Raw genomic sequence first — 17,929 nt, forward strand, 5'->3', positions numbered from 1 at the left:
GAATCAATTCCCCATGGATACTGAGGGTGGGCTGTATATGTAATTGCTAATCAAAGTCCTAGCAACTAAGTGTTATATCAAATTATTTCAGTTTTCTTCCTATGTGGAGGGGGCTGGGGCATGGGGGCAGTGTTCTAATTTTAAATATTTTAATAATTAGGTTTCATTGCCTAACTTTTATTAGACTTTTTGAAACATTTGACATATTTCACAGTGCTTCCTATTACTTTGTGAATTCTGAGAGAAGGAAATTGGGGAAGACCCATGTTGAGAATGGTTTTGCTATATCAGTGATTTCAGTATTGGTATTTGAGCTTTGTGTTGCCTTTATACATGTAAGATATGACCATAATTTTTAAAAAATATAAAATACTTTTTCTTTTTTTAAATGAGGTGGAGTCTCGTTTTGTCGCCTTGGCTGGAGTCAAGTGGTGTGATCTCAGCTCACTACTACCTCCACCTCCCAGGTTCAAGCAGTTCTCTGCTTCAGCCTCCTGCGTAGCTGGGGATTACAATTGCACCCTGCTGATTTTTTTGTATTTTTAGTAGAGACAGAGTTTTACCATCTTGGCCAGGCTGGTCTTGAACTCCTGACCACATGATTCACCCGCCTCAGCCTCCCAAAGTGCTGGGATTACAGGTGTGAGCCACTGCACCCGGCCTGTTTTTTCTTTATAGCATTTTTTTATTAATGCCAATTATCAGTGAAAATCTAGGTTCATTTAATAAGTACCATTATGTATTTTTCGTACTATAATTCATTAGTCCTCTGTAGTTTATATTAACCACAATTAAAAATTTATTAGGGCCGGGTGCAGTGGCTCACGCCTGTAATCCCAGCACTTTGGGAGGCCGAGGCGAGTGGATCACTCGAGGTCAGGAGATCAAGACCAGCCTGGCCAATATGGTGAAACCCAGTCTCTACTAAAAATACAAAAAAATTAGAAAAGGCATGGTGGCAGGCACCTGTAATCCCAGCTACTTGGGAAGCTGTGGCAGAGAATTGCTTGAACCCAGGAGGTGGAGGTTGCAATGAGCTCAGATTGCTCTACTGCACTCCATCCTGGGTAACAGAGCGAGACTCCATCTTAAAAAAAAAAAGCATTATTTGATTTTACTGTTTTAATATTTTAATCCCTTTTATGGAGCTGTACCCTGCTTTTGCATAGCTTGAGTTTATACAAATGTACAATTCTGGATTGATTACTATATAAATAATTGAACATGGAATTTTTTTTATGTATGGGTCTTCCTTTTAAACATGTAGTTGTGATGTTTGTTGTGTTTAACATTCTCATCCATAATAAAAGTTACCTCCCCATGTTTGTTTGTATATTTTCTCAATAGGCCACTCCTCAGGATAGCCAGGAAGGAACATTTGGGTCAGAGCATTCAGCGTCACCATCACAAGGGAGTAGTCAGCAGCATTTTCTTGAACCCGAAGTCAATTTGGATGATTCCATAGATATTCAGCAGCAGGTAAAAGTAAATGGTTTTCTGGGTCATAAATTTCTAAAAGTAGTTGAAGAAAACATCTAAAGTATTTTATAATAGCAGTGTACTAGAATGTATTTTTCCCACACTTAATCTCCATGTTGTAATTATTTTGCCTATTAGGTTAAGCTTGTCCAAGGCCTAAGCATAGCCTCTAGGCCAAGCACATGGCCCACAGCTGTTTTGAATGCGTCTCAACACAATTTTGTAAACTTTATTAAAACAAGATGAGATTTTTTTCTTTTTTTGCAATTTTTTTTTAAAGCTCATCAGCTGTCATTAGTGTTAGTATATTTTATGTGTGGCCAAAGACATTTCTTCTTCTAATGTGACCCAGGAAAACCAAAAGATATGATACCCCTACATTAGTAATTAATGCTCCTATCGTGAATATTTTTAAAGACAGTATTGTCTCAATGTATAATTCACTTTCAACCAGCTTTTCTGTTCGTTTGCTGTTCTTTTGACTTTCAAGGATATGGATATAGATGAAGGGCAAGATGGAGTGGAAGAGGAGGTCTTTGAACAAGAAGCTAAGAAAGTGGCAGTTCGCTCGAGATCCAGAACACATTCACGTTCTCGTTCAAGGTTCTACAATAATATTTAATAATAGCTGTGTGTGAACTTTAAAAATGTTGGCTTTATGTCATTGCATCAAGATGAAAGGAAATATTTTCCTTGGGATGACATATTTTTTCACAGTCTCTCAGAAAAAAAAGTTATTTCAAAAACAAGATAACCTTTGTTCTGTTTTAGTTGATAGATCTGTGGCCATTTATTTCAGTAGTTTACGTAAGATTGGCAGCCATATCATGAGACTGGATTTTGAATTATATTTGAATTTAGTTAATATTATGAGGACACCCAATTTAGAATATTGTTGCCTCCAAAAAACAGTTTATTCAGGCTATGTTTCCTGGGTTCCATTTTATCTCACACTGACACCAAAAATGGTCATAAAAATAAAACTACAAAATTTATCTTTATAAACATTGTTTATAAAACATTGTTTTCTTTGTGAGCTTAACTTAAAGGCATCAGTATTTAACATTTTTATATTCTATTTTTTGCATATGAATGAATGCCTCTGAAAAATCTGAACAGTAAAGCTGGAAGAAGGGCAGTGTATTTGATGAGTTTTTCAGTGATTTGTTTTGTCACAAAGTTCTGTGTTGCTTATCTATTGCAAATGAGAGCCTGTCAGTTCAGCTTTCTCTAAATCCATCTCGTATCACTGAATTATTTTCCTGAAACACTAACAGTAGTAGTGTTGAAATTGTCTGTATTTGTCATTAGCAGCTAAGCAATTTGAAGAGAGCTGAATGGCATGTGGTTGACAGGCAAAGGTGTTTCAGTGTCACCTTCTACAAGCACCATAAAATTTTATAAGTTGGAAACTATTAAGCAGAATTATGTAGTGGCCTAATGCTGTATCACATAACTGGTCTTTTCATTTTCTTTGGTCTTTCATTCCTGTTCTTCTGTTTGAAAAATGAGTTGGAATATACTACAAGAAAGCGAGACCCTTTCTAGAATCTCGTTCTTGCCTTTTTCCTCTTCATTGTGAATAATCACCCATACTCAGAATCATTGCCAACTAATGTGGACCTAAGCAGTATACGGATTTGAGTAAAATGCCTTTTTTTTTTTTGAGACAGAGCCTCACTGTGTTGCCCAGGCTAGAGTGCCAGTGGCGTGATCTCGGCTCATTGCAGCCTCCACCTCCCAGGTTCAAGTGATTCTCCTGCCTCAGTCTCCTGAGAGCTGGAACTACAGGCACGCACCACTACACCCCACTAATTTTTATATTTTTAGTACAGCTGAGGTTTCACTATGTTGGCCAGACTGGTCTCGAACTCCTGACCTCATGATCTGCTCACTGTGGCCTCCCAAAGTGCTGAGATTACAGGCTTGAGCCACTGCGCCCTGTCATGAAATGCATTTTTGAGACTTGATTGTACTTCAGAATATTTTAAGATACTGTCACTAAATATAAGACAAATTTTTTTTGGTATTTTTTCCCTCACTTAGAAGTGACAAATTTGTTAGAAGGAAAACATGTATGTTACTAGAAGTAAAATAAAATTTTTTTGTAGATCACCAAGAAAACGAAGGTCTAGGTCACGATCTGGTTCTAGAAAGCGTAAACACAGAAAGCGATCGCGCTCCCGCTCAAGAGAAAGAAAGAGGAAATCATCACGATCGTATTCAAGTGAAAGGAGAGCCAGAGAAAGAGAGAAAGAACGACAGAAAAAGGGATTACCTCCAATTAGATCTAAAACATTAAGCGGTAAGTAACATATGTCTACAATGCTTTGGTTTCAATGAATATTTAAAAAATAGTTATTTGCTATAAAGTCTCTTAGCCAAATTTTATTTTCAGATAAGAAGTTTAAAAGTGAGTTGGTAAGTGAGTAATTTTGTCTCTGATTTTTGTAGCATGATAGAGAAGAAAAAGGAAGAACAGATTGTATTCAAAGACCAAGGTAGTTGAGGGTTGATTACCGTTCCCCGCCCCCCCCAAATGCAAGTTAGAAAATCTGTATTGACTAATGATATAAAAAGCAGACTAGGCTGGTATCTGCAGCATGGACACAGTGACTTCTGTCTATAGTATTCTAACCAATTATGGCCACCAGGTCTATAGGAGTAATTATTATATGAAGCATATACTTAGCTATATATAATTTTTAAAGCAGTTATAACATTATGGGTTAGTACTACAGGAGAATTCCTGCTGTACAAACTTTCCATGATTACATGTTAATCAATTACTTAACGATTAGAACAGATTCAGTAGTGGTGGGGTTTGGTTTTGGAGTAGGCCTGGAGAAGGTTCACTTGGTAGGAATGTTAAGTACAGCAAAATAAGCTTTAATTAGTGCCAAATTCTGCCTGGGGTGTTCTTGGTGGATTATGACTTTTAAGATGAACTCTAAGAGATTGCATACATGCAGAGTACATAAAATAGAGCAAATTGACATTCTTTCCAAAGAACTAAACATTGATTGTGTTATCTAATTTCTGAAGACTTCCAAATAAATTCCCTCTGCCAGAGAGTTAGAAAAATAATCAATATAATTTATACTACTTGAGCATCTTGGAAACTCAGGCCTGTAATAAAAGACAGTAGCCATCTTCTTACTAAGTTTTGGTTATTTTTATAGACCTTGGCTCTCTTGCCTGAATTTTACCTGGTTGTGGGAGCTAGTGTCAACCTAGTAATATTGATATTCCTTGCTCTAGAAGTTTGTTTGTTCCTTAGGGTTAGGGTATACATTTAAACATTTTAGTGCTGACTGATTAAAAAAAAAAATGTCAAAGGTCTGAACATAAAACCTCTATTATGCTTTCTCACGATTTCCATTAAAACTTTCAGAATCATCTATTTATTTGCCAATATTAGAGTAAGGATTTTAGGCAGAATCTCATTTAATTTCTCACCTAATTTGCCATGTTGTTGATGTCACTGTTTAAATAGTTTTTAACTGTGGAATTTATTATTATTATTATTATTTTATTTGTTTTATTTTCATGGGTACAACAAACAGCAAAAAGGAAAATAAAAAGCACATAAGCAGATAAGGCATACCTCATTTTATTGCACTTCACTCCATTGTGCTTTGCAGTTACTGCTTTTTTTTTTTAATAGATTGAAGGATTGTGACCACCCTGTGTTAAGAACATCTGTTGGGCACCATTTTTCCAGTAGCAGGTGCCCACTTTGTCTCTATGTCAGCTTTCTTTTTTTTTTTTTTTTTTTTTTGAGACGGAGTTTCACTCTTGTTACCCAAGCTGAGTGCAATGGCGCGATCTCTGCTCGCTGCAACCTCCGCCTCCTGGGTTCAAGCAATTCTCCTGCCTCAGCCTCCTGAGTAGCCGGGATTACAGGCATGCGCCACCGTGCCCAGCTAATTTTTTGTATTTTTAGTAGAGACGGAGTTTCACCATGTTGACCGGGATGGTCTCGATCTCTTGACCTTGTGATCCACCCACCTCGGCCTCCCAAAGTGCTGGGATTACAGGCTTGAGCCACCGTGCCCGGCCCCATGTCAGCTTTAAAAAAAATTTTTTTTGACAATAAAGTGTTCTAAAATTAAGGTATATACATTATTTAGGCATAGTGCTGTTGCACACTTAATAGGTTATAGTGCAGCGTAAACATAACTTTTATATGCACTGGGAAGAACAATTTATGTGACTCACCTTCTCGAGATATCTGCTTTATTTTGGTGGTCTGGAACCAGAGTTGCAGTATCTCCAAGGTATGCCTGTACAGTGAAAAATAATCTCTGTTTCTTTACCTCACGATGCTCCTTAATGAAAAGCAGTATCAGTTTCCTGTGATTTGTATTCTTTCTTAACACATTTTGAACATATCGATAGTGTTTTCATACTATTGATTGGTTTTTAGCATGAATTTTAGAACACAAGATTTTCATGAATAGAGGATATAAAGTACCAATGAATAATAACATTCTAGGAATCAAGTCTCTCTTCTGCATGGGTTGGAAAATATCATTAGTGCCTTCTGAGAAAAATATGGCATTCCCTGTGGGAAAAAAGTGTAGAGAGATAATATTGAAAGAGATGGGAAATGTGGAACAGAGTTTAGGTGGATTAAGGCAGCTGGAATATACGGAACCGGTAATAAAGAGGAAAAAGTGAATGCCAGGTGCAGTGGCTCACACATATAATCCAGGCTACTTTGGGAGGCACAGGCCAGCAGATTGCTTGAGGCCAGGAGTTTAAGACCAGCCTGGGCAACATAGTAAGACCCCATCTTGACTAAAAAAAAATGGGTTGGGCAAAGTGGTTCACATCTGTAGTCCCAACTAAGTAGTTGTACTCACGCAAGAGGTGGGAGGATCACTTGTTCCTGGGAGGTTGAGAGGCTGCAGTGTGACATGACTGCATGTCTAGCCTGAGGAACAGCAAGATTCCATGTTCCAGCCTGAGGAACAGAGCAAGACCCTGTCTCAAAACAGACAAAAGAATCCTTAAGGCTGGGTGCGGTGGCTCAAACCTGTAATAGCACTTTGGGAGGCCAAGGCAAGAGAATTGCTTGAGTCAGGAGATTGAGACCTGCCTGGGAAACAGCAAGACCTTGTCTGTACTAAAAATAAAAACTTAACCAGGTGTGGTAATCTGTGCCTCTGGTTTCAGCTTCTGTGGAAGCTGAGGCAAGAGGAGTTGGAGGCTGCAGTGAGCTATGATTAGGATACTGTACTCTAGCATCAGCCTGGTGACAGAGCAAGACCTTGTCTCCAAAAATAAAGGGGCAGGGAGATCTATTCCATGAAAGATCCCCAGACTTCTGTTAAGGGTTTGTGGTGGATTGAATAATGGCTCCCCAAAAGGTACCTACATTTAAATTATTGGAATTTGTAAATATGTTACATTGTATGGTAAAAGGGACTTTTCAGGCCCTTTTGAATTAGGGATCTTGAGGTGGGGAGATGAACTTTGATTATCCAGAAGACCTAGTTTAATTACGTGGGTACATAAGAGGGAAGCAAGTATGTTGGAGAGAAAAGGTGATGTGGTGATGAGAGGAGAGAATTTGGGAAATGTTGTAGAGGTGGTTTTGAAGATGGAGAATGTGGCCATGAGCCAAGGAATGCAGGCAACTTGTAGAACCTAGCAAAGATAAACAGCTTCTCCCCTAGATCCTCCAGAGGGAATAAATCCTCCCTGCTCACCCATTGTAGTTCTTCAAAATTATAAAATAATAATTTGTTTTATTCTATGTTTATGTTATTTTGTTATAGCAGCAATAAAAAACTGATATGAGTCTAGGCATGGTGGCTCACCTCTATAATTACAGCACTTTAGGATCACTTGAGACCAGGAGTTTGAGACCAGCCTGGGCAACATGATGAAACTGCATCTCTGCTAAAGATACAAAAAAATTAGCTGAGCATGGTGATTCATACCTATAGTCCCAGTTACTCATGAGGCTGAGGGTGGAGGATTGCTTGAGCCCAGGAGGTGGAGGTTGCAGAGAGCCAAAATCACACCACTGCACTCCAGCCTGGGCAACAGAGCGAGACCCAGTTTCAGAAAAATAAAAACCTAATGCAGAGCTCCTTGAGACTTTGGTTGAAGATTAAATTGAATCTAAGGTGAGACTACAGGAGATCAACAGTTGTCAGGGAAAGAACAATGACCAGGGACTCTGTGTTAGCTAAGTGATTTCTAAAGCTTACACAGGTCTGGAAGATGTTAGAGTTCTGACTAACCAGAGACCTGGTTGAAAAAACCTGGGGCACTCAGTAGTGATCTTGCCAAGGGTAATACCTTTATTTGGGGCTAAATTAGCCATAGAGTAAAACCTGCCTTAGACCTGTCATATTATAGATAAAAGGTAGTCAGAAATGTGGACACTGACATAAATCCAAATACAAATTATGGAAATTATGCAGAAGTGTCAGCTATGAATATTTTTAAAATAAATATCTTCTGTAAAAGGAGGCATTCTTGGAGGTATGAACAAGACAGCTGAAAGTAGACAAGGTGTTTCCTGTTTAATATTTGTTAAAGGGATGTGGCTTTCAACAGTTAAGTACCTTTAAGTCTTTCAAGGGGTTCTGATTTGGCCAGTTTCCCTTTGTATCTTCATGCAAAGCATTGTTTCCTTAAGGATAAGATACTGTTTTCAGATTTATCTCTTGATTAGGGAGATATATTTACTTAATCCTTCCAGTGCAGAAGGACACTTAAAAGGTTCACAAATGGGATTACTGTGAGAAGTGGTTTTAAAACTTTGTTGCACGTTAGAATCACCTAGGGAATTTTACAACTCTCATTTTCCAGTCTTTCATACTGCATGTCACTCAACCTCTTAGAGTGGGACCTGGCATCCACAGATGGTTCAGGTGTGCAGCCAACCTCGAAAACATGCAAGGTGACATGCAAGTGGTTGACTTGGCAAAGATCTGAATTAATACTTGTGATTTTAGTTGATTTTAAACATAACAGATGCAAGTGTTCATTAAAAATTATTTTGAATATATTATCTTAAATTGAATTATTTTTATTACTGCTTTTTCCTCAGCTACGTTTGAAAGAAGTAACTGTGTCTATATGATTTAGGTCGTTTGTCTCTTATGTCTTGACAGTATGTAGTACTACTCTCTGGGTTGGGCAAGTGGACAAGAAGGCAACACAGCAAGATTTAACCAACCTGTTTGAAGAATTTGGACAAATTGAATCCATTAATGCAAGTATTAGTTCTTAAAAATTTAAGGTTTAAAAAAGGAGGTTTTTATTCATACAAAGAATCACTTCTGTTCCTGATTAGCCCAGTAATGTCTACCTTTAATAATACACATATTTTCAAGAATCGTTTTACTTTGATAATGTCTGTGTTTATTTTGGTGCTGTTTCTCTTCATAATTGTTACTATTTTTAAAATAGAATTCTAGCAAAATATTCTTGAGTTTTATAGCAGCGTAGCATGTTTGATTTCTAACATCATCAAATGTTTGAGTTAGCAGGAACCCTAGGTGTGGTGTAGTTTAATTCCTTTTTTAAAAAAATGTGTTTAAGGGCCAGTATGGTGGCTCACGTCTATAATCCCAGCACTTTGGAAGGCCAAGGTGGACAGATCACGTGAGGTCGGGAGCTTGAGACCAGCCTGACCAACATGGAGAAACCCCTCTCTACTAAAATTGCAAAAAATTGGCCAGGTGTGGTGGCCCATGCCTGTAATCCCAGCTACTCAGGAGGCTGAGACAGGAGAATTGCTTGAACCTGGGAGGCAGAGGTCGCAGTGAACTGAGATTTCACCATTGCATTCCAGCCTGGGCAACAAGAGTAAAACTTGTCTCCAAAAAAAAAAAAAAATAGAGTCCCACAGAATTGTAGACATTTGCACAGCTAGACTTGGGATCCCAGTCTCTTTTGCCTTTTTCTTTTCTCATTCTCTGGTGCTCTTTTACTGTCTTTCTTACCTAACAGAACAAATGTTAGGTCAGAAAATCAGTATGGTAAGCGAATTGCTAGTAAGTGGAGCATAACTCTTTGACGCTTAATTCTTGCACTAGTTTTGAACCACCCAGTCTCCTCCTTTGAATCTGTGTTTTATTCTTTTTAAGTCCTGATGCTTTTTTCTGAAGGCCAGACATCTTTGTGTAGCCATTTTAATTGTTCTTTTATTTAAAAATGATTTGCTTTCTTTCTTTCTTTCTTCCTCCTGCTATATAATGAAATGTTTTGTAGTCATTTTCGGAGACATTTATTTATCTGTCCATCCATCCATCCATCCATCTATTCATCTATCCATCCATCCATCCTGGAAGACAGGAAGTATAAGGACACCTAATTCACCAAGCTTCTGATTTCATTCCCTGTGGTTACAATTTTATGTCTGTGAGATCTTTTACCATTTTTATCCGAATATTGCCGAATTTTTCCTTTCTAGTCTTAATTCCTACCCAGTCTTCCTTAAATGACCAAACTTGACTTTTCTATAATAATAACAGAATTCTTTGAGTTGAGTTGAACCATTTGGCATCTTTCTTTTGCATGTGACCTCTTTGGAGCCTCATAAGAAGCTGGTTAAGTAATTCAAATACTGTTATTTTCTAATGTGGAAATGAAGTGATTTGCTTGAGTTACACAGGTGATAAAAAAGGTGATTGGTTAAGGATTTCAACCTGGGTACTTCAGAGTTCTCTTTCTATATCACAAGAGTGCTGTCAACATGTCTTACTCTTATCTTTTTAGATTTCACCTGTTAAAACATCAGTATCTTTCAGAGTCTGTAATCATATACCTTCTCTGAAGTTTTTTTTCTGATTTTTCCCAACCTTAAACTCAGCTCTAGCCGCATATCAGTAATATGTCTTGACATTTGAAAAGTTAGGGATGCCCATGCTCAGTATCTTTAATTTTTTGGCGAAGTGCCACAGCTGCATAGATGATTCTCATGCACAGCAGGAATCATTGCTCTGAACAAAGCTTGTATCCAGGTAGCATTTTGGATTTTTCTGTTTATCATATTTATAGTCTTTCTTGTATCCCTTGAATGTCTGTTTGCCTTATCTCTCTCCTCTATTGTATTATTTTTTGAGAGTATAGTACTTATAAATAATAAGCACTAAGTTATTTTGTGAAATGAAGATTCATAATCCACTAATTTAATTTTGGGGGCTTCAGAGACAAAAAGTCCATTCAGTTTGGCATTTAGTAGGTTATTGATGATCTTGAAGACAGTGGTGTATTTTCTAGTGGGTTGGTAAGGAATTAGAGCTACATTGCAGTAGACAAAAATGTCAAGGTTAAGATAGACTTCTCTTTTAAGAAGTTTGTTATTAAAGAGACAGTAGCTTGAAGTAGCTTTCTCGGCCCTTCTTAGCAAGGCTGAGAAAAACATTTATTTGTAAGCTTTAATAATAGATACGTTTTATTAGGTATTAAGTGAAAAAACAATAGAATGCCTTTTGAGTTTCTCAAAAAGAAATGCTATGCACTGGTTTCGGAGTTCATGTATTAATGATAATTTTATGATCTGGTAATTGTAGAAAAGTTAAATGCTTTATAAATCAGTCTCAGATCCTAACGCTGGGGCTATTCTTTATGTTAAAACCTTTGCCAGAAGCACTTGAACAAAATAAAGTTTTATAAGATTGTAAAGTTTTATCAATTATTTCAGATTATGGATTTTATATTAAGGATAAGATAATTCCAGAAAAGAAAAGCACTTCTCGCATTACTCAATAAAACATTTTGAAAAATTGAAGTAATATTAGGAATAAATTGTTCCTTTCAAATATTTTGGCCACATAACATTATTTCCCTTTTATCTGGTGGTGGTATACATATGAAGCTATACATTTTTTGTTTTATTTTGTTTTTAATAGTTCATTCTCTGTGTTCAGAAAATATTGCCATGTGCTATTTAAGATTTCATATATATCATGGCTTATAATGAGACCTAATTGAGTTTTGAATTTTGTGATTTTAAAATTGAGTTATTAATTATTGTACTTGAATCATACCTATTAATTAACAGCTGGAGGAAGAAAGGGGAAAATAAATCAGTAATCTATCAAAATTGAAGTATTAGTAAGTAGTCAATGTTTTGTGTCATTTAAAACTGTAAAATACCAGAATGAGTTTCTGTTCTTATACCCTTTCTTAAAATTTTTTTTCTTATTAGATGATTCCTCCCAGGGGCTGTGCGTATGTCTGCATGGTTCATCGACAGGATGCATTTCGAGCTCTTCAGAAACTCAGTTCTGGATCGTATAAAATTGGGTCCAAGATCATTAAGGTGAGATTTGGTGGAGTGGAGCTTGGGATGGGGGTCAGTATTTTTAATGTCTGTTATATTGAAGTCTGAGTTTTTCACAGAAGGGTCACAAGCTCTTTTATTAGATTATTAGAATGTCCCTGCATTATATTCTCTTTTAATATTATGGGCAAACCTCATCAGAAACTTATTATTTGAGTTCATTGAGTTTCAGAATTAGATGTAGGTAAAAATAAGTCTAATAACTAGAACTTTAGTCAATTAGTTGAAATTACACTTGCACAGCTTTCTGAGTCAACCAGGGCACCTTTCTATGAGTAGAACATGTTCATTTTACAATGTTGTCTTTCATTCACTTTTTCTTTCAGTACTCCTTAATTATATCTTCTAATTATATTATTGATTCTTGACATTTTTAAAAATATAAACAAGGCCCTTGTGAAGAGATTATGTATCAGAATATTTTTATTTTCTTTGTAGTCTTTACACTGAGAATTTTTTGAGTATTTTTCTATTACTTTCTATGATTAATTCACAATTTCACTTTTTTATTTGAAGTTTATCTCATCAGTTCTGCAACTGAATAAAAAAACTTTCAAATAACTACTTTCATTGATGTTAATATGTGGTCATCTTTTGTTATTGCATGGCAGTTTCTTGTGTAAACTGAAGTATTCCTGCTCTCCTCTGGAATAAAAGATTTTGTTTAAAATAACAGGCCAGGTGTGGCAGCTCACACCTGTAGTCCCAACACTTTGGGAGGCCAAGATGGGAGGATCACTTGAGCCCAGGAATTTAAGAGCAGCCTGGACAACATGGTGAGACCTAATCTCTACAAAACAATTTAAAAATTAGCTGAGTATGGCTGGGTGTGATGGCTAACACCTGTAATCCCAGCACTTTGGAGGCTGAGGCAGGTGGATCCCAAGGTCAGGAGTTCGAGACCAGCCTGGCCAATATGGTGAAACCCTGTCTCTACTAAAAATACAAAAATTAGCTGGATGGACCTGGTGGTGGGCGCCTGTAGTCTGAACTACTTGGGAGGCTGAGGCAGGAGAATCTCTTGTACCCAGGAGGCAGAGGTGGCAGTGAGCTGAGATCATACCTCTGAACTCCAGCCTGGGCAACAGAGCGAGATTCTGTCTCAAAAAAAAAAAAAAAAAAAAAATTAGCTGAGTGTGATGGTATGCCCCTCTGGTCCCAGCTGCTAGGGAGGCTGAGGTGTGAGGATCTTTTGAACCCATGAAGTCAAGGCTGTAGTGAACCATGATCGTGCCACTGCACTACAGACTGGGTAACAGAGTGAGACCCTGTCTCAGCAAATGAAGAAAAATGCTATTCTAATCACCACTGATGTAGGTGGACTTTTTTTTTTTTTTTTTGGAGACGGAGTTTCGCTCTTGTTACCCAGGCTGGAGTGCAATGGCGCGATCTCGGCTCATTGCAACCTCCGCCTCCTGGTTTCAGGCAGTTCTCCTGCCTCATCCTCCTGAGTAGCTGGGATTACAGGCACACGCTACCATGCCCAGCTAATTTTTTGTATTTTTAGTAGGGACGGGGTTTCACCATTTTGACCAGGATGGTCTCGATTTCTTGACCTCATGATCCACCTGCCTCAGCCTCCCAAAGTGCTGGGATTACAGGCTTGAGCCACCGCACCTGGCCGTAAGTGGACATTTTTACGGTGAAAAGTAGATTTGGATTTTCTCTCGAAATGCATTGCTCTATTAGAGTTATAATAAGAAGTGGAAATTCTTCATTATAAATACTAGATCTAATGTAAGTTTTATTTTATAAAACAAAATTGGCTAGGCACAGTGGTTCACATTTGCCTAGAACTTTCAGAGGCCAAGGTGGTGGATCGCTTGAATCCAGGAGTTTGTGACAGCCTGGTCAATATGACGAAATCCCATCTCTACTAAAAAATACAAAAATTAGCTGGTCGTGGTGTCGCCTGCCTACAGCCCCAGCTACTGCAGGGCTTAGGCAGGAATATCGCTTGAGCCCAGGTCAAGACCACAGTGAACCATGATCGTACCACTGCACTTCAGCCTGGGTGACTGAGTGAGACCCTGTATCAGACATAAAAAAACAACTGGAAAAAATATTTGTGGCTACTGTTAAGTTTTTCCGCTTTGCCTTTCTAACTGTTTTCTAAAACGAATTTCACTTGTATTTATGTTGTTTAAATAAAATTTTGAACTTTCTACCTTGTTTTTTTGTAGTATGTATATATAAGCTTCCTTTTTTCCTCTTCCCATTTATAATAGATCGCTTGGGCTTTAAACAAAGGTGTAAAAACAGAATACAAACAATTCTGGGATGTGGATCTTGGAGTTACATATATACCATGGGAAAAAGTTAAAGTAGATGACTTGGAAGGTTTTGCAGAAGGAGGCATGATTGATCAGGAGACTGTAAATACTGGTAAGAATGCTAAGGTCTTTTGATCCCATCTCTACTATTGTTAAAAAAAAGTATGCTCAGATGGTTGTAGCTGAAATGAATTTGGGATGATAGCGTGAACTGTGTATCCTGGATTCATCTCCCAAAAAAGAGAAAAGATACATTACTGTGCCCTAGTGTACAGGCTTAATGGGACCTATTTTATAGGTGTTGAAGTATAGATTAGAAAGTATAGAAGTCTGTAAATGTATAGAAATCTATAAATGTAGCATTTTTAAATGTATTTTTTTCAGATGTTGATTCTTGAGAGTTATATGTAGGAGGAATTTTTCCAAACTAAATATTTCTAATTGCTTCAGTTTAAGTGGGAACTTGGGAAGCTTCTTTGAAATGCTTTGTAGATTATTTTGAGTAGTATCCATGTTGAAAACAACAGGAATAGAATCTTAGTTTAGGGAGCTCTAATTCAGATTCATATGATGTTAAATAATTTCTGGGATGCCTTTTACAATACCAAATGATCATCCAGCCTGCTTTTTCCCCCTGCCAAAATTGTCCTTTTATTTTAAAACAGTCCAGTTAAAAATTGACAAAATGAAAGGCCGGGTGTTTTGGCTCACAGCTGTAATCCCAGAACTTTGGGAGGCCAAAGCAGGCAAATCACAACGACAGGTATTCGGGACCAGCCTGACCTACATGGTGAAACCCTGTCTCTACTAAAAATACAAAAATTAGCAGGGCATGGTGGCATATACCTGTAATCCCAGCTACTCAGGAGGCTGAGGCAGGAGAATCACTTGAACTCGAGAAGCGGAGGTTGCAGTGAGCTGAGATTGCCCCATTGTACCCACCTGGGTGACAGAGTGAGACTCTGTCTCAAGAAAAAAAAAAAAAATTGACAAAATGGTTTGCGGTTATAACCGATAAGGACTCTTAAAAACAACATTTGAAAAAGAACTGAAATACATAAACACACCTTTTAAAGAACGGAAGTATATACACATTCCTTTTTTCTTCAGTTTAGCTCTTTTATCAGAATTAGCTACTTTTCAGAGTATTTGTTTCTCAGACCAATGTAAAATTTTTGTACCATTATTTTTCTGTTGTTCTTTTCCTGTCATGCCTACTCCCCACCCTACCCTCTGCCAGTGGCTGTTTTCTCCAGGATATTCACTTAGTAAATAATCTTAGTTTCTACTGTGTGTCAGGCCTAATTTTAGGAACTGGAATTATAGCAGTGAGACAAATAGACAAAAATTCTTCTTGTGGAGTATACCACAGGAATTAGCAATCTACTACCCATGGTCCAAATCCTCTTGGTAGCCTGTTCTGTAAATAAAGTTTTATTGAAACATAGTCATGCTAACTTACCTTTGCAATAACAGTTGAACACTTGCGGCAGGGAACACATGGCTCATAAAGCCTCAAATGCTATGAAGTTTACTAACCAATGTTTCACACAGGTATTACCTGTGAAGAAAACAAATAATAAAATAGATAAACTATATAGTGTTTTGATGTCAATAAGTTCTAAGAAGAAAAATCAGGAAAGGTATATGGGCAGTATAGGAGTGGGGGTACTACGCAGTTTTTACATGGTTGTAGGTCTAATGGAGAACGTGATATTTGAAGGGGTAAGGCATGCAGCAAGTGCCATGTCTGTATTCAAAATAAGGAGACCAGTATAGATTGAGCAGAATGAGTGAGGAATGAGTAGTGGGAGATCAAGGCAGATAGGTACAGAGGGACAAGTTCATGTAAATCTTATTTGTCTTACTTGATCTTTGAATGAGATGGAGAAGCATGGGAGAGGAACCATTAGAGCTTTTTTGTTCTCTTTTTGGATAGCTGTATTTTCAGAAGGATTTTATTGTATTGGATTAATACTCTCCTAGTTGATCTTCTGGTGTTCTATTTTGTGATAAAAAAAATTGAGTAAGGTTAGTTTCTCATAGACAGCCGTTGAGATACAAGTCTATCATATCCCTTCTAAGTGTTTTCTTTACATGAAATATTTTAGCCTTTCATTTGTGTCTCATGTGTCAGGCTTTTTTGAACTGCATAGTATCTTAATCAGATTAATCCAGGCAAAAATTTAGAGTGGTACCTACAGTTGTGGATATATTTTAAAGATGTGCCAAGGGAGATGAAGGACTTAGATGTGAAATAAATGAATACAAAGAAGAAAATGAAAAGTTAAACCTATCCAAAGGAAATCAATTTTAAATATTTTGTTTAGAGTGGGAAACTGTGAAAAGCTCAGAACCTGTTAAAGAGACGGTCCAGACAACTCAGAGCCCAACTCCAGTTGAAAAGGAGACAGTGGTTACAACCCAGGCAGAGGTTTTCCCTCCTCCTGTTGCTATGTTGCAGGTTAGTGTTGAAGTGGGTTTTTTTTCCTTAACGTGTTGTTGCACATTTCTGTTTTTACTCATGTATTTACTTTATAAAATGGACGAAAAAGGCCATATCAGAATAAATAACAGTAGTGTTAGGGAAAAGAATATTTCTTTTAAATCTCTTTTTTCTGCTAATGCTGTGGTATCATTGCGCTAAACACATTAAGTTTAAAATAAAGGTAAATATGGAAATACTGTTTCTGAGAACTCACAGGATTTTTTTTAGATTCACGTTTTTCTGAGAAGTCAAATTGATAGAACAATAAGTTATTTTAATGAGTTTAATCAAATACTTTTTGAAAAATTGTTTTTAGAAATGATGTTATTTGTATTTTAAAATGTTTATTGAACAAATTATTTATTTAGTATTGGCTCTGTGACACTCTTCTAGGCATCAGTGAAAAATCCCCACAAATCTCTGCCCTTTTAAGAGCTTTTATTCTCAGTAGTGGTGACAGAAAATGTAAAATAAATATGATTGTGAAATTTTATGGAAGGAAAAAGGTAGTGTAAGGCTAATCTATTTTGGTGAGGATAGACCTAATTGAGAATGAGAAATTTGAGCAATGACTTAAAGGCACTAAGGGACCTGGCTAGCTGATGAAAAAACATTGTATTCAGAGGCAGCAACCAGTGCAGAAGTCCAATGCCAGGAATATGGTCTCATGTTCTAGGAGTGAAAAGTGGGCTAGAATAAAGCCAGTGAAAGGCAAGTTAGTTAAAGATAAACCTAAGTACTTTGCCTTTCACTTGGAATGAGATGAGGATGATATGTCTTTACATGTGACAAAAGAGAGATGAGGAGCCATTGGAGGATTTTGAGCAGAGGAGTGACTTGATCTGGCTTACAGTTTTGAAGGATAACACTGGCTACTATTTTGAGAATAGGCTGTAGTGAGCATTGAGCAGGGAGACCAGCTAAAAGACAATTATAGCAATCCAGATGAGAGCTGGTGGTGGCTCAGAATAGAGTTCTAGCAGTGGAAATAATAAGAAATGGTCAGATACTAGGTGCATTTTGAAGGTGTAACCAACAGGACTTTTTTTTTTTTTTTTAGCATGATTGGATTTGGGATTATGAGCAAAAGCAGAGGCAAGGTTTTTAGCCCAAGAAATTGGAAAGATAGAGTTACCATTATCTGAGAATGGGAAAGACTGTGGGAAGAGTTCTTTTGGGAAGGACAACTGGAAATCCGTTGGTTCATATGTGTTCAGTAGAAGTATCTTTTAGTCAACACAATTGAGATGTTGAATAGACACTTAATATAATGTGAAGTCTAGAAGAGAGATAAAGCTGTGGTGCAGTTAAATATTTGTGACTTTTTGTACCTAGAATGAGTAAAAGGTACTTAAGCTGGGATAAGAAAATAAA

At 37.2% G+C, this 17,929-nt stretch overlaps 1 protein-coding gene across 19 annotated transcripts in view; it reads left to right on the forward strand.

Annotated features, from left to right (window-relative positions):
* The window catches only part of SCAF8 (SR-related CTD associated factor 8), a 252,681-nt gene that overhangs the window by 109,036 nt on the left and 125,716 nt on the right, over positions 1-17,929 (forward strand). For all 19 annotated transcript variants that reach the window (XM_078370342.1, XM_078370344.1, XM_078370345.1 and 16 more), the window contains 7 exons: positions 1,348-1,479; positions 1,970-2,082; positions 3,591-3,784; positions 8,616-8,716; positions 11,660-11,773; positions 14,023-14,179; positions 16,398-16,531. In XM_078370342.1, coding sequence (XP_078226468.1) covers positions 1,348-1,479; positions 1,970-2,082; positions 3,591-3,784; positions 8,616-8,716; positions 11,660-11,773; positions 14,023-14,179; positions 16,398-16,531 — 945 coding nt within the window. The remainder of the gene's footprint in view (positions 1-1,347; positions 1,480-1,969; positions 2,083-3,590; positions 3,785-8,615; positions 8,717-11,659; positions 11,774-14,022; positions 14,180-16,397; positions 16,532-17,929) is intronic.

The sequence above is a fragment of the Callithrix jacchus genome, chromosome 4 (assembly GCF_049354715.1).
Source record: "Callithrix jacchus isolate 240 chromosome 4, calJac240_pri, whole genome shotgun sequence".
Classification (NCBI taxonomy): domain Eukaryota; kingdom Metazoa; phylum Chordata; class Mammalia; order Primates; family Cebidae; genus Callithrix; species Callithrix jacchus.